The sequence below is a fragment of the Nylanderia fulva genome, unplaced genomic scaffold (assembly GCF_048542155.1).
Source record: "Nylanderia fulva isolate GAGA-0341 unplaced genomic scaffold, ASM4854215v1 Scaffold66, whole genome shotgun sequence".
NCBI classification, from domain to species: domain Eukaryota; kingdom Metazoa; phylum Arthropoda; class Insecta; order Hymenoptera; family Formicidae; genus Nylanderia; species Nylanderia fulva.
Window position 1 is genome coordinate 134,632 of NW_028190764.1, and position 16,508 is coordinate 151,139.

A 16,508-nucleotide genomic window follows, 5' to 3' on the forward strand; every position below is an offset into this window, starting at 1 on the left:
TAAGAACCGCCGTTTCCGTACTTTAAGACGAATTTCGCCCCGGAAACCGATTCCGCTGATGCTCCTTGAGATGATGCAGCCCTCGCTGGTGCGACTTCTGCTGAATGGCCGGCCGCGCCGTCGACATTCCACGGATCGTTAAGTCGTAATGTCGAATTTAATATTGGCCCAATTATGTGGAACACGCGCCGTCTATCTTCCGTGTTTCTTTTTTCTTCGTAATAATTAGCGTTGGAATGAACGTTTCGCAATTTATCGAGAATTTGTATTTTTTCGACTGGTTTAATTAACAAGTTTTCTATTTCTATTCATTAAAATTTGTTTGATGATATCAATTCTTTAACTTTCAACCAATTGGAAAACTTAGTTCTTTATATCAAACAAATATAACAAATTGAATTATATACATTTGCGTGAAAATTTCGTCCGGTGGAACAAAGTCACTGCGGATCCCTTCAAGTAGTTCGAATGTAAAATAGTCAGACGTGTTGATCCGGACTCGCGAACCATCCCGCTTTGCTCTCTCAGCCGTCTTGCCAGTCCCAGTTAAACGATATATTTAGTATTCACTTCAGCGTATGGTGTTACTAATAGCAGGCAAATTTCGCCGCACTGTCGACGCGGTCTAAAGCAAGGATGCATGCCGTTGCAACCGATGGATGCAGCATATATACCGGGCGCGATCTTGCATCTCCGGGCGACCCGACTCTACGGCTTATTGTCGGCATTACAATCGCAGTGATTATCAAAGTCATGCCGGAAGAGTCTACCGGTTTCGCGACCACCGTCTAATGACGCGGACATTTCGTATTAAAATGCGAAAAAAAAATAAAGGAACGAAAGCGGTAACAACGCTAAGAATTGTGTAATTTGCTCGTCCTATAAATTCTATTATTTTTCGAATTCGTTATTTAAAACTCATCATCATTATACATTTTTTTTGGAATTATTTCGGATAATATCTATCAAATGTAACGCGTTTTCTAAAAGTATAGCTGCTTTATTTCATCTGCGTTTAATCGATCTCCCATCGTTCAATTTCTTCTTTGCCCCAAAATATTATTTTCGGAAAAGTAATTTCCAAGTATGAACAAAGAATAAAATATTACTTAAGGAATAATAAGTCGTTTCGTTCCTTGATACTTTACGATACTTCGAGTAAGTTCACAGCGCAGCGTAGGACGCGAACAGAACGTAGAACACTCGTATTGGTTTCGCGTAATTAATAGGGCCGGGTAAAAAAAATATACACGGTAGACGGAGAATCTTTGAGAAAGTTTACGAGTTAAATTGCAACGTAATGTAACGAGGTCGCAGGTGAGAAGAGAGTTCGTGCGTTTGTTTACGATATTTCGCGGCAGGGAATAGTTGCAGGTGCAATAAATTGCGCACGTCTTATTCGCGTGCTCCGCTTCGTGTTGTTTGCATTTGAAAACACTCGTCAGTATATAATATACCGAGTCACTTAGTCAAATTGCTTGTTTTCATTAATTTATACCAAGCCATTACGAATATGCGCCTCAAATTTCATGCAAAAAGTATACATACCATTTTTTAATTCTTTTTTTCAAGATATAAATAACTTTATAAATCGTAAATACGAATTCGTATTAAAAGTGTAGCATGCGAAATGTTACGTATATTATATATTTTACAACAAAATATTGGTAATTAAATGCGCGAATATAATATCATTAAGCGCGTTTGTTATTTTATTGATCATCGTCTGTTTTTATAATAGCTTGTTCGCTCTACATTCTTTTTTCATTCTTCTATATTTAATGGTTGCCCTCCATTGAATTACAAAAACAATAACTTGTCAGTTAATGTTTCTGTCATAAAAAATAAACGATCGAGTTAGTATAATTATTATGCAATTGTTAGGAAAAAAATTAACTTTGATAAAGCCAGAAAGTGCGTTCTCCCTCTTTCAAGTTTATTAACTTTTCAAGTATTCAACTTTATTCTATCCAATCATTAGCTTTCTCGACAAAATAATCACATCTTCATTAATCACTAAATAATTTTTTCACTTTATCATATCTAATAAAACTTTGCTCGTATAATTACATTTTGAAGAAAATAAAGTAATATTAAGTAATTTTAATGTATATAAATAATAATTTATAGCCCGATTTGCAGAAAATAACTATGGAGAACAGAGATTTTTTTTATTAAATTATTTACGCTATTTAAAAATACAAAAATAAATCGCGCACATGAATCAATAAATTAAGTCGATTGAATTTCAAAATAGAACTCTTACTTTGTTGTATTAAGTAAAGAAATCTTATAATTTCAAGTACGGTCGAGAGTACTGCGCGCGCACGATCTATATATCGAATATACTCGGTTCAAACGTACACTGTTCCCAGTGTCTCCGATGTCCGAGTTTTTGGGCGAGGAGCTGAAGCTGACGAAGATCTCGAGAAACGAGATGGGGGTTTATCTGTGCATCGCCAGCAACGGGATTCCGCCCGCGGTCAGCAAACGTATTTATATCAACGTACATTGTGAGTAATAGTGTTTGCCGTCCAAATCGTTGGACCGGGTATCGCGTGTATCTCGATTCCTCTTATGCCAAGAAACTCCAACAAATGCAACGCATATCTTCCAATTTCGATTTACAGTTCCGCCGGTGATTCACGTGCCCAATCAGCTGGTCGGCGCGCCTTTGGCGACCGACGTGGTCCTAGAATGTTTCGTTGAGGCGTCCCCAATGTCGATTAATTACTGGGTCAAGGACCCGAAGGGTGAGATAATATTCGCTTAAAAAAAAAACACGCACTATTGTTCCGCGAATGATGTTTTAACGCAATATATTACGTAATCATCGTATTTGAAAAATTTCATCAATGTTTATCAATTTTATAATTTAAAATATATTGTCCGTATGGGCACATTCTTTATTATTGCTTATATTGGAAATATTTTATCAATTTATTATATGTTTATCAGACCGTAATTATTCCGTATAGATTGGTTCTAAAATTGTATATAAATTGCAATCCGATTGCTATCAATATCTCAGTAGTTTTAAGTATATCCATTAAGGACACTTAATGGATAGGAAAAAATTTATACAAGAAAGCTTATTTAAAGAAATAAAAGAGAAAGAAAATAAATATATTATTGTACGAGATATAAATATTTGATTATTCACAATATAATACCGATAATTTGATTTCTTTGATTATATTTCCTGAATTATACGAAATAAAATGCAATTACTAAGATATTGAAGGAAATCAAAATACAATTTAAAATAAATCAATTTATGTGAATAATTATGACAATCTAATAAAAATAAACGTAACTTTAAAGCTTATAAATCCTCCGTACTTTTTAATTTTTAATCTCGATCCATATGTACATATAATACTATTATTTATCAATTAAATATTCTAATATATATTTCAAATTACATTAATAACTCAGTTCTCTTTTCTTTTTTTCATTCACAAAATATATTAATTAATTGTAATAATAATTAATTTACGTTACAATTTTCACTTTCACGCAAAACAAAATTATCGTTGAAATGCAATAAGTATAATTTATGGAATATCTTTCAACTCGTACGTATATATGCGAATGTAATCTATATATATATATATATATATCTGCGTTTGGCTAGCACATTGTTACCACAAGTAGTACAGTCCGTTACAGCGATTGGCTTGTTAACTAATTACCGACTATAACTAACGGAGAAATGCTCCAACGTTAATTACTCTCGCATGACAAATCCGATTATAGACCGTATTTTAGTTTAGGTGATTCCGATATTAGACGATGCATTGGAGTATTATCAGCTTCCAGAAATATTTGTGTAATTGGAAACATGTTCTAAATTCGTATGAATGAAAAAGATGATAATTTAATTATTCCTTCTTTCTTTTTTTTGTATAAAATCTAAAAATTCTCTCACTCAACATAAGAGCAATCAACTTGTTCTCATTTTTTTCCAGCTATATATTGATAAAATGCCAACTATTTCTGTGCCGTATAAATCACGCATAATATGTCAACGAAAAGCACAATTACATATATATATATATATATATATATATATATATATATATCGCGACGGCGTATAATAATACACCTTGATTCAGAATTCGTCAAGAAAACTTTAGATAGACATAAGAGAGAGAATACTACTTATCTCTCTCCAGACTCGCGGAAATATCCTCGCAGTGGATTTCGCCTCGCAAGAGCCAGACGTCCTCCCAGTTTAACACACGCTCAGCTATCCGGGGGTTCCTCGCTCCAATGCATTCGTATGCAATTTCGTCTCGCGTGGAAGATACCTTTCACTTGTTTCCCATTATATGCAACTGTTTCAACATGTAATAAGAAAGCATAGCAGGAAACGGGCGAGATGTCTTATTTATGGCAAGAGACGTAACCTCTTACCTTCAACTGCTTACTATGCATAGCGTGAAAATATTTCAGAATTTAATTGAAATAATTCAACAAATGTGTATATAATAATTGATATATATTATATAAATTGTTGAAACAATTTTTATTGAAACAAGTGAATGGAATAATTATATTCGAACCCCGGAACGAGATTTGCGAGATCCGTCAAATTAAAAAATGTGTGACACGATTGCATCGGAAAAATATATATATATATATATATATAGAGAGAGAGAGAGAGATTATAATTTTATAATTTGTGTATTTTACGCGAATATTTATACGAGAGGAGTTTGTATATCTATTTCCAGTTTCGGTCTCCCTTTTCCTGCGTTGGAATAAAACACTCCGCATTTTTCAGCAAAATTCATAATGAAGATTTTTTGTGTCGCATAAAATTAATCGAGAAAAAATGCCGGGTGCTCGCAAGCAGCATTCTCGAAGAGAAATAACGCGCAATTTCCTAACCATCGGATCACGATGGAATAATTAAGTATGCTCTTTGCTTTTGTTCCCAAGGTGCGATGATAATAACCAGCGTCAGACACGACGTGCAAACGGTCCCGAAGTCACCGTTCGAGGTCCGGATGATCCTCACCATCCGGAACCTGCAGAAACAGGACGTGGGAACGTACCGGTGCGCGGCCAAAAATTCCCTCGGCGAGGTCGAGAGCAGTATTCGATTATACGGTGAGTACACAGCGCGTTTTCGACCGTTATCAAACGAAGTTTTCCGGGAGAACCCCATAAAGAATACCTAATTCGATTATTCGACGAAACGCAAGTCTAAAACGCGGGGGAGAATAGCGTTTTATCCGCGCCGCATTTCACTGATGTAGATATGTACACGTGTACATTCGCGAATAATCCCACTTCTTTTCCTACTATATGTTTTTTTTATCTTCTCTCTCTCTCTCTCTTTCTCTTTCCTTCTTTTTGTTCCTTCAGATAGTCGTAACGCTAGGATTAAGATTCGTACCGTGAAATAAAACCTGCAAATAGATCCGTAGATAATTGCACGAGAGAGGTCGACGGTGAGAGGTTTGCTCTGTAAACTGTGAATGAATTATTGTACTTATAAGTAGCCCGCCGGGATTAATTTTCTGCACGTTACAGCTGATAACAACTGAGTTTCTTTGGAATAGCATTGCTCCGCGGGAGCTACCCGCTACGCGAATTTGACAATCAGATTTACATGCAGCTATTCGCAACAAATATACATAAACACAATTTTCATCAAAATTTCAAATTCTCTTGACAGCTATAAAATCGCATAGAGATAAGTGAAATTTATTTATAGCATTAAGTTAAAAAATGTAGTTCGGATGTATAAATTTGTCACAAGTTTGATTTGCCAACTTTTTTCGATTCCCGATATTTAAGTAGCTTTTGCCAATTATGACCGGATTTCAGTTTCGTTAAAGAAGAGCACGAGACACCGGGATTTCCTTACAGAAGTACGTTTCCGAATTACGTTACCGCACCTTGCAAAACATTCCGCACGTCGCTGCGTGGCTGCGAACGAAGCGATCTTAAATACGTCCGGATAACAAGGCTCTCGACTATTCGCAGCAAACAAAATTATGGCGCGGAAACGACTTTTTGCCGCGCGTTGCAGCTCGGTTACACCGAACAGCATCTCGCAAGGGTGGAAAGAGAAGGTTGGGAATTTGCTCTCTCTCTCGCGTACGACCTGTTATTCCTACATTAATGCGGCGGGTCGCGAGAAGGTTAACGAGTCCTCTCACAGTGCCAACACATAGCTTGACGTGAAAATCGTTGCTCGGGTTTCAGTCGTCGAGCCGACGATAAATCCTTTCGTGCCTTGACATCTCCCGACTGATTGCGAGATGATATAGGAATAAGAGGGTTTCTTCTTCCTTTCCTCTCTTCTTCCTCTACGACAAACACACGCCTCGCGTTTACAAGCATTGTCACTTTGCGGACGGAAACCTTCCCGAGGATCTGCTTCTATATCGGACATCTTTCGGTCGCGCGAATTTCTCGGCTAGCAGCCTCCCCCGAGAGATAAGATTTGGCGAATGCAGTGTTGCTCTTCGCGTTTCGCAAATCGTCGCGTGTTATCGATCCATCGATTTCGAAGGATGCGGCGGACGACATATTTGCCTATGTGAATTTAAGAGTGATGGTATACAAGAAATAGCGCATATTATATACATATATTTATGTTTTCTATATGTTAGAATTTTTATATAATATTTGAAAATTTTTAATTCGTTTTTTATTGGTAAAAAAAAATGCGATCAATCTTTATCGAAGAACAATATTCTCAAAGTCGCTCACCGGAAGATACTTTTTCTCAAGCTTCGAGAAAAACTTTAGAAAACATATTGTATACACGAGTGTACGCACGTGTCCACTTCCATTCTGTATTAAATTCTTTTTCATAAAAACGCATACGTCGAGTTATCTTATCTTCAAATGCCCCGTGGCTTCAACTTCTATCCTTTATTCAAGAGATTCTCGAGAAAGTTTGTAACATAATCAGAATTCCCAGATAAGCGCCAATAAATTCGCGATCTTGTTACTTTTTTTAACAGTACAATGCCCTTATTCTTTTCTTTAGTTGAAGATGTCAAAATATTATGAACGTTGATCCCATAAATTATAGATACATTTTCGATTGTCATATTAAGTAATTATTTCTCAAGTCTTAATAATTATTTGGATTCGCTAATCAGTAAAATAGGAATTATTGAATAGTCGACCAAATTAGCAAAATATAAGTTTATTAAACTTCACGACATTTCGACCCTGTGGTTGTTCTTATCAAGTGGAAACAAGATAAATTTAGTTACAATAAAATATCATTATGACAAAAATTATTAATTTTAAAAAGCGAGAGACAGCAATTAAAATATCCCAAACGAGGATCGTCACAGTATATTGTAACGATCAATATGTTAATTGCTGTCTCTCGCTTTTTAAAATTTAAAAAATTTTTTGACTTATGTGATCTACATTTTGTAAAGGGTTAATTTTTGTCATAATGATATTTTATTGTACCTGAATTTATTTTGTTTCCACTTGTTAAGGACCACAACCACATGGTCGAAACGTTGTAAAGTTTAATTTAATTTTTGCTAGTTTGGTCGACTATTCAATAATTCCTTAATTATTTCTATCGGTAATCTCTATAATCGAGGAAATTAATATAAATTACTAATTATTATGAATTATTAATTTTCCTAATCATATATGATTCTGCATATCTTAAGCATCAAGTTGTCTTTGTTCAGAAATCTCTGGCCCGACGAAGACGCAAACTGCGTGGCCGCCGTTCTACGACGAGGAGGACGAAGTGGTTTACGGCTCGGCGGAGGTGGACAAGACGGAGAACAAGCCGCTGGCGGTGGACAACACGGTTCACGGTCACGTGGGTTATCCGTCGCCCGTCACGCCGTCGTCGACGGTCCGCGTCGGCAAAAAACGACCGGCCATTAACGTCAATTCGGCCGCCGATTCCCATCGACGTGGGCTGTCCATCGTCCTGTCACCGCTGGTCCCGCTGATGATCGTTTGTCGCGGATGGTGGTGGTGGTGGTGGTGATGATGGTGATGAGAAAAACGGAGGAGAGAGTCGGGGAATTTTCAAAGGACCAGGCACGCGCCAAGTTGGTGCTCGCGATCGCACGTCGGTCTTTTTGTGGTGGCGCGATTTTTCGAGCGTAATCCTCACTTTCGAGGACGAAGGTTCTGCGATCAACGTTCAGGGATGGGAAAACGCCCGCTCGAAATCCGAAGTTGTTTCTATATTGCAGGTCACTGCAATGCTGCAGCGAGTTTCGCGTGGAAGAGAAATATGTTTGTCCAACGCCCTTTATCATCGGCTGAGCACTCGGATTTTCAAGAGAGAGAGATCCGATGCCATTTTCAAAGCAAATTGGTTTGATCCTATCTGATCAGTAAGATAAAGTCGCGTGATAAAGTGAATCATACGTTACGTTGCGAACTTTATGCCCGGTAGTCGGCTTCGCGAAACGAAAGCTTCAATCTACATTGGGTGTTCAAGCAGCTCGCAGCAAAAGCAACTTCGAATGGGCTTAAATCGCCGCTGCCGCCGCCGACGATGTATCGTCTTCCCTGAGTGGCTTATTCGTAATTCATAGACTTAATATCAATGGATCGGAAGCTCGCGGAAGGGATGAACCACGTGGGTCCGAAGACAGGAATTTACATCGCGGGATCTTGTGTATCTTGATCGTTGTACTTGGTGATATACTTGGATCGAAGAACCGATCGGTGAGTGCTAAATTAATTAAATTCAGGGGTCAAATTCGGTATACTTAAGGTCAGTTCTATTTTCGATACTATTATTGAACTTTTATCGAAATAATGTCCTAGATTATTTTTATTCCTACACAGTTGAAAAATTTCTGTTAAATTCAACAGATTTCACATGTCCCAAACAATCCACAGAAATGTTGGTGTTAATTTAACATAATATGTTAAATGGAGACACAAGTAGTGTGTTAATATTTTAACAAAAAATAAATGCAAAACTTCAAATAAATTTTGTGTAAAATTAACATACTTTTAATGTAAAAATAAACGATAAATCCCTACTTATATTATAAAATAGAAAATTAACATTTTTTCCTGAAAATTTTAACAAATAAATCTTATCACTTATAAAGCAGAATAAAGCAGAATATATTGTGTAAAATTAAAAATAGATCCACATTGTGTTATTTTTATAATATTTTTCCAGTTATTTTAATAATTTAACATTTAAGTTCCATTAACAGAACAGTAATATGTTAAATTAACACATGAATGTGTTAAATATTTAAAACAAAATTTTTAACGGGGACTGTTTTTAACAAGAAAACACAAATTTTTCTACTGTGTATGCATCAATATTAAGCAGCGTAAATCTTGTGCAAGAATACCTACTAGAACCTCTCGTTTTATTTGATACCATCGGATTAGTATTAATAAACTGAGATTAATTAGATTAATAATTATCGAATTATATTCCATATTTTACATAAAATTGAGTCTTCTATTTTTGTTACGTAGAAGAATATGAAGAATGAAATAGCGAAATAATCGAATCATGAATGATCGGATTAAAGACATTTCATTTTGCGAATATAGACAACGTCTAGATGATTGCGCGATGGGTTATGATATTATAAAAGAAATGTGCAAGAAACAGGAAAGAGAAATAAGCGATGGTAGAGGCCAAAAAAGTAGATAGACTACGAGAGCGACAAGGAGATATATTTCGAAGTGAAGATAATATTCACGCGAATCGAAGATGCGTAACTACTTCAGCTTCGTTGGCAATAAGCTGCGTGATATGTGTATATATATGTACGTGTATATCATATACGAACACGCTCGCATGTGTATATGTGTGCATACTGACACGTCAGGGTAACTAACACGTTCGTGCCATCTTTTCTCTCCCCCTCCCTCCCCCACCCCCTTTAATTACTATATCACTTTCTTTAATCGCGTATGAGCCTTCCGTAAATAGTCTTTTAACGATCTCTAGTGTGATAGATGAGATACGTATCGCGATTCAAACGAGTATCGAGAGCGTTAAACGAGTTTTACTTGAATAAGGCGCCGGATGTCGTCTCCAATCTTGCCGGATGCTCTCGATTTCGGATCGATCGATTGCGACCGGAAAATGTTCGCCGCACGTCTTCGATCGCGATCGGTACCTATATATGCTCTTCTGCAAAGTTTTTTGTCTTTTTCTTTCTCTTTCTCTTTCTCTTTATAATATTATTCCTCTTATGTGAATAATTTTTATGGTGCTCTAAATATAATAGAATTTTCGATAATAAAACTCTTTCTTCTCTCTCCAAATCAGCATGGAATCAAGTATGACTTTCGAGAAATGTTTATTCCAAGAGAGCTCTACTTTTCTGAATGTGATTCTCAATATCAAAATGCTAGCAACGGAATGAAGACTTTTCAATGACTGTTTCGAGAGTTTTGCTTTCGAGAACGGGCTTTTGATATTAGAACTTTCTTTCAGTTTAAAATAAATTTCAAGAGGTATTTACACTTGAGAACTTTAATAGCAACTGTCGGTCATAAAGCTCTCAATTTAAACTAGACTTGAAAGATACATTAAGACTCTGTTGTAAGAATTATATTTTTTAAATTCGTAAAATGAAAAAAATAATAAAAATCTTCATATTTTTAATAAAGATCGGCAATTTTGGCGAGTGACAGTTTTAAAATAATTTTTTAATACTAAGGAAACAAAATTAAACTAGGGAAATATAATTTTTTTCTGATGATCGACTCAATGATAAGACAATAAATTTATTTTTGCATATCAAACTAATCTATATTTATAACACTATAAACACTTGGAAGTTTTAATAATTTGCGCCAACACTGTTCATGAGTATACAATTTTTAAGAATATGTCGATGAATTAATTTTCTTTTATAAACATGTGTGATGCTAAAATAAAATAAAATTAATAAAAATAAGCGACGTACACCAAATCGTCCAAAAGTTTATATATCACATAACAAATTATAAATGAGTAAATTATTATGAGCAAATCAATCAAAAAAAAAACATGATAAATAAAATAACGAATAAAAAACTTTATCGATCACAATCAAGCACAGATATCTAATTGCCGTGTGAACAAAATAATCAATATAAATGTTCGATAGGTCTCCTTCTGATCTGAGGTTGCTTCGAACGAGTGCTAGAGAAAGAATACTAGAGAGAGAAGTAGAGAGTGAAAAGGGAGAGAGAAAAAGAGATAATTATATTTTTATATTTCTAGCATATAGAGAGAGAGCATGCTCTTATGTTCCGTATCGACAGATTTTTTCAATTATTGTAAGAGAGTTTTTATATTTCAATTGCTATCGGTGCATTCGCTTTTGCGTAATTTCTCTAATTATATTTAATGTTACAGCAATGAGAAACGTCGTAAGAGCGAATAGTTAAAATAAGCCATTCTAATGCCATCTTCTCTCGAATCTTGATGCTGTTTTCAGAATCCAGAACGACCGCGGAAAAATAATAAAATCGCTCGCGCTACGTTTAGTGTTGTGTGTTCACTTGCTAAATAAATCGAGCATTCCCGTGAGCGCACGATTTTCGAGTTTTATGACAATCGAAATTGCATCTCGTTACGCGTCGCGGTTCACTCGTTTTCGGTACTCGCTGACAGCTCTCTCGCAGGGACACGTTTAAATCCCTTTCAAAATAAATTTTCGTTCCCGTGTTTCTCAATCGATTTGTCCAACCATAATTGCTCCGATCACATCGCCTAATTACTCTTAAACAAGCCGAGTAAACTTTTTTTTTTCACGCGAAGAGAAACCACGAGGAGAAAGTTAATCCTTTCGCTATCCTATCGAGTTTCAAAATACAAACCGTTACACAAAGTTTCTCTACTCTAAAACACGTTCATGGTTTCAAACTAATGATGATGTTAAAAATATGTCGGGCTGAAACGGTTCTAAAATATCCAATGGATAAGCCACATGATATTTGACGAGAACCACTCATTAATTCTTTTTTTTCATCATCGAATATTTACTTCGCTCTAAAATCTAAAATATTGCGTCTGGCGAACCTTTTTTTTCCTGGGGAGCCCTTCAATTAACCGATGGTCCATTGCGTTCGATATAATTCGCGACGTGCCACATTCGTCACACTGCAACCTACGTCGAAATAGACGAAAAAAAAAAAAAAATCCAGTGCGTCCTCAAGCGTCCTCGCGAGAGCCAATGAATGGTCGCTCTCTCCGGTGTGACTGGGGCAAAAAAAAAAAGCCCGAGGGAGAAAAAAAAATCATGACGCTTTTTCCCCCGGAGTCCCAAATCGTGCTCGTTTGCGACACGCCGCCGTGGCATGCCAGACTGTAGACGAGCGTGTCCGCTCTTATTTCGTCGGAGAAAATCGTCGTTTCCGGAACGATTATCGCCTCTCTCCTTCTCTCTCGACGAGTCTCGAATGACGGAGAGTCGGAGCCCGCCTTCCTCGGTCATCGTGAGAAATTATAAGGGCGGAATCCCGCGTTTAAGGACTGGGAGAGAAGAAGATCTTAGTTCCTCCATAAATAAACACAACTGCCCTCGCAGCTGGCGCGGACGTAATTCATCGTGAATTAATTTAAGGGCCACCACCGCCGTCTCTTCTACTCCTCGACGCTTTCATTAGAAGGCCCCGGCGTGCCGAGGTCGCGCCATTTGGCGGCTCTCTCTCTCGTTTTATGCTGATTTTATTTCCCTTCTTTTGCGAACTCTCTCGGGCATCCGCGGCGTAATTTCGCGGTATTATTATCCGCCGCGAGTCGGCCGCGCGAGGATGCATCGAAAACTGACGTCGAGAAAGAGAGAGAATCAAAGAAGAGGATTTTACGGTTCGCCGGCCAGAGATCCTGGCCTTGCTTCTTGCCCATTGTAATCTCCCCATTATCCACTGAAAAAAATATTTACATAATTAAGCTAGGTTTTTTCCGACCGAGCATAATCGTGCAATATTGATACTTACATGGAAGATTACAGATTATATATGTAATTTCGTACGAAATATATTCTTAAATATTTTCAAGATTAAAAATATTTCGCTGAACATGTAATTACACATAGGAAATGTTAGGTATAAATGCTTATAAAATAAAATTCTAATAAAGTAAAAAATAGTAAATTTAAAATTACATATGATTTTTGCATAAAAATAATAATTTTACATGTATTTTCACTTTAAAACAAATGGAAAAAAAATTACAGTGATAAGAGCAAGTAATAACTTTTCCTGTTCTGACCTAATAATTTCCATGTAAAAGTACATGGATTTTTGTCAGTGTCCTCGCCTTCTTACGCTTTCATCATTGTCGCAAAATGCCCGACGACTCCTTCGTACGACTTCCAAACGGGCTTTATCCGTTTCGTTTGAGCTACGGCGCGAAGTCGTTTCTGCAAAGTTACCGTTGCAGCTGCAGCTGCACCGGCTCTCCTCTCGGCGTCAGTTTTCTCTCTCTCTCAGGCCGTCTCTCGTCTGTATGACCCCTCGTAGATTCTGGCTTCTCTCCTTCCCTACAATCCTGGCCGCTCCGCACCCGCTTGCTTAATCCCCAACGGTTACGCTTATTAAAGTCCCGAGAGGTACGACGTGTTAGCCCGTCGAGGCGATATATATATACAAGGGACGCGGATAGTTAGGTAAACGCTCTGGTTACACGACGGTCGATTTATCGCGCGGTCTAGCAGTCGGCTCGCTTCGACGTCCCGGTGTCGAAGGGCTGCAGTTTCAAAAGTGCACGCTGCGATGCATCGTGACAGCTATCAATTCGCCGCGAATGTCATATACATGCGTGTGAATTTTTCTTCGTTTGTTCTTTATTGAAGAAATCAAGAATCAATAATCGTCTTATCTTACATATAAGACCGCAAGAATTTTTTTGTTGTTATAAAATTTATTATTTGTGTGTGTGTGTGTTTGTAATGAATTTAATTAACAATTTATTAGGTGAATCAATATGCGTTAAAACGTCTATGTTTTTTTTTTCTACTTAACGTTGATTTCTTGTAATGAAAGTATTTTTTTAATAGTTTTTCAATTTGATACTTTAACGTTGATATATTTTGGCGTTCTTAAACTGCCAAGCGATTTTCGGATTTTTCTACGACACGATCGAACAGCTTCGAAAAGTTTGTTTTATGAGATTTAAGTGGATCGATTGAACCTGGTGTAAAGTTTTAAGTCTCAGAAAGAAGGAGTATTAGCCAACTTCCTTTTATCTACGTGAATTATCACTTCTTTGGATCGCCGATTAGCGCTTACATTGCGAAATCCCTTTTTTTCCTTAATTTGCGATATTTTTGCGATATTCCACATTGTACCTCGCGTGATACAAATTTTATTTGCTTTTATTTTATATACATCGTACGCGATGCTGTCTCTATAAATATTTTTTCACATCTGAATCGATATACTGTACGATTTCTGAACTATCTTTATTTTTTTCCGTTTTATTGTATCCGCGCTAATCTTTTTCATTGGTCTTCTTTTATTTACTTTGGTTTCGCAACGTGGCTTGTTGCAGCCGTTAGTTCCTTTACGCTTATTGAGTCGTAAATAACATGATATCTTCGTTATCGAACGCGAAAACACGGTTACAAAACAAATCTAAAAATCCAAATACCCATTTCAGAATTTTCCGTTCTTCTTCGACCGAATGTTTACAATCTATAAGCTCTTGGTTGTATTGAAAATGTATTGAATTGAATTTTTACGAAGACTGATCAGGCTTAAAATACTTTTAATTTGTCTTACTCTAACGTGATAATAATATCTAAAAAAAAAAAAGCGACAAAAGTCATTATTTGTAATAAATTTGATAAAAGGTTGTTAAGAGCAGCAAATATAAAAATTCAAATTATGTTAGAAAGTAAGTCATATATAATAATAATATTCTTTAATATAATGTCTACTAATAAATTACCTAATTTATTAGTAGACATTATATTAAAGAATATTATTATTATATATGACTTACTTTCTAACATAATTTGAATTTTTATATTTACTGCTCTTAACAGCCTTTTATCAAATTTATTAGAATTTAATAAGAGCCTTGACTAACTACGATTTAATAATTATTTGTAATTTTATTTTTAGAAGAACGTAAAATTTTATCATACATAAATTAAAGAATATCAGTCACTTAAGTATCCGAAACGCAAAAGAAGTAAGAACAATCGCTCTAAATCTTTTTGTAGTTGACCATATTGTTCGCAGTCGCAAGTAAGTACATTAGGATTTGGATATCCGCTCTTTTCCGTCCTCGGTGTCGCGCGGATAATCGGATTCCTCGCGCTTATTCTCCCGACTTTTATTTTTGAGTTCGGTGACGGGCAGTATCGGAGATTCTCGGAAAGTAAAATGTATTATGGATGTAGCCCAAGAAAAACATCCCTGCGCGAGAGCTGTACGCCGATGAATTTTCTACACGTAAGGGAATATGGCCGCGCGAGTCGCTCCCTCGAAATCCCTAAAATCGCGCCCACCGTGGAAGTTATCACTGACGGTTATCTTGTACGTCGCTACCATTCGGCGAGTCCTACGAACAGGCTCATTCCTCCTTTCGCGCTTCCAGATATTCCTCTAGACTGCAATATCAGACAATACAAGAGAACGGAACTTCGAATAAATCTGTTAGCGGTGTGCATGACACGAAGAATGACTTCTCGCTCCTTTAATAAGGAGTATCCTCCTCTAATCCGCCTCTTCTTCCACTTTCCTTTTTTCTAGCGTCACTGAGCTTTAAAACCGGTATCGTAAGTTCGCGCTTTATTAACGTCACAAGAGCCCAATAATAAAATCCGTTTCTCTCGTTAAGCAGATAAATTAAGTTCCTTCGAGTATTGCGTTTCTTTAAAAAAAAAAAAAAAAAAGTACAATACAAGCATTAAAAATGATTATCAAAAACATTATAATCGTAAGCTTTTAGCAACCATATGTATATACTGCAAAAATTATTAATACTTTGTTTATCTATAAATTCTTAAATTTGTCAGCTTAAAAGATTTACATAATATTTCTCTCTTACTTCTTTATTCAAGAAAAAAAATTCCTATTTAATTCTATTCAGTGTTTGACTTTTTAAAACCGGCTATATATGTATAATTGTATCAGCTCTTTTGATGTTAAAACATAAAGTAAGTTTTCTATTTGTGTTTCAATCGATGATATATTGTACACTTTTGGTAAGACAATGTAAAAGTTAAACGGCCGGCAGATGGAAGGCTTCCTTCGATTTAGTTTATGTAAATTCGAGATGTCTCCAGGATCATATGTCAGTCCTGACGGAGGCAGAAAAACTCGCGGATACCTCGCGAGACGGGAAATGTGCTTTAAGAACCCTTCGAGGCAGAAAATATATGCTTACGCGCTTCTCGATGAGTGTTCAAGAAACTAGCTAAACGAATCGCGTTATTTTCGTTTCCACGAGCGTAATCGATTCGACTTGTATATTAAGAAGAGAAGTTGCATCCTTGCGTTGTTAAATGGGACAATCGTTTCGCAAAACCAGACGGGACTGTGCGATTACCGTCTCG

At 36.4% G+C, this 16,508-nt stretch overlaps 1 protein-coding gene across 1 annotated transcript in view; it reads left to right on the forward strand.

Moving 5' to 3' along the window:
• Nucleotides 1-14,816, forward strand: part of LOC114933938 (lachesin) — a 68,425-nt gene extending 53,609 nt beyond the window's left edge. Inside the window, exons 7-10 of the mRNA XM_029306527.2 lie at nt 2,376-2,513; nt 2,631-2,753; nt 4,948-5,118; nt 7,689-14,816. Coding sequence (XP_029162360.1) covers nt 2,376-2,513; nt 2,631-2,753; nt 4,948-5,118; nt 7,689-7,999 — 743 coding nt within the window. The 3' untranslated portion in view covers nt 8,000-14,816. The remainder of the gene's footprint in view (nt 1-2,375; nt 2,514-2,630; nt 2,754-4,947; nt 5,119-7,688) is intronic.
• The last annotated feature ends 1,692 nt before the right edge of the window (nt 14,817-16,508 follow it).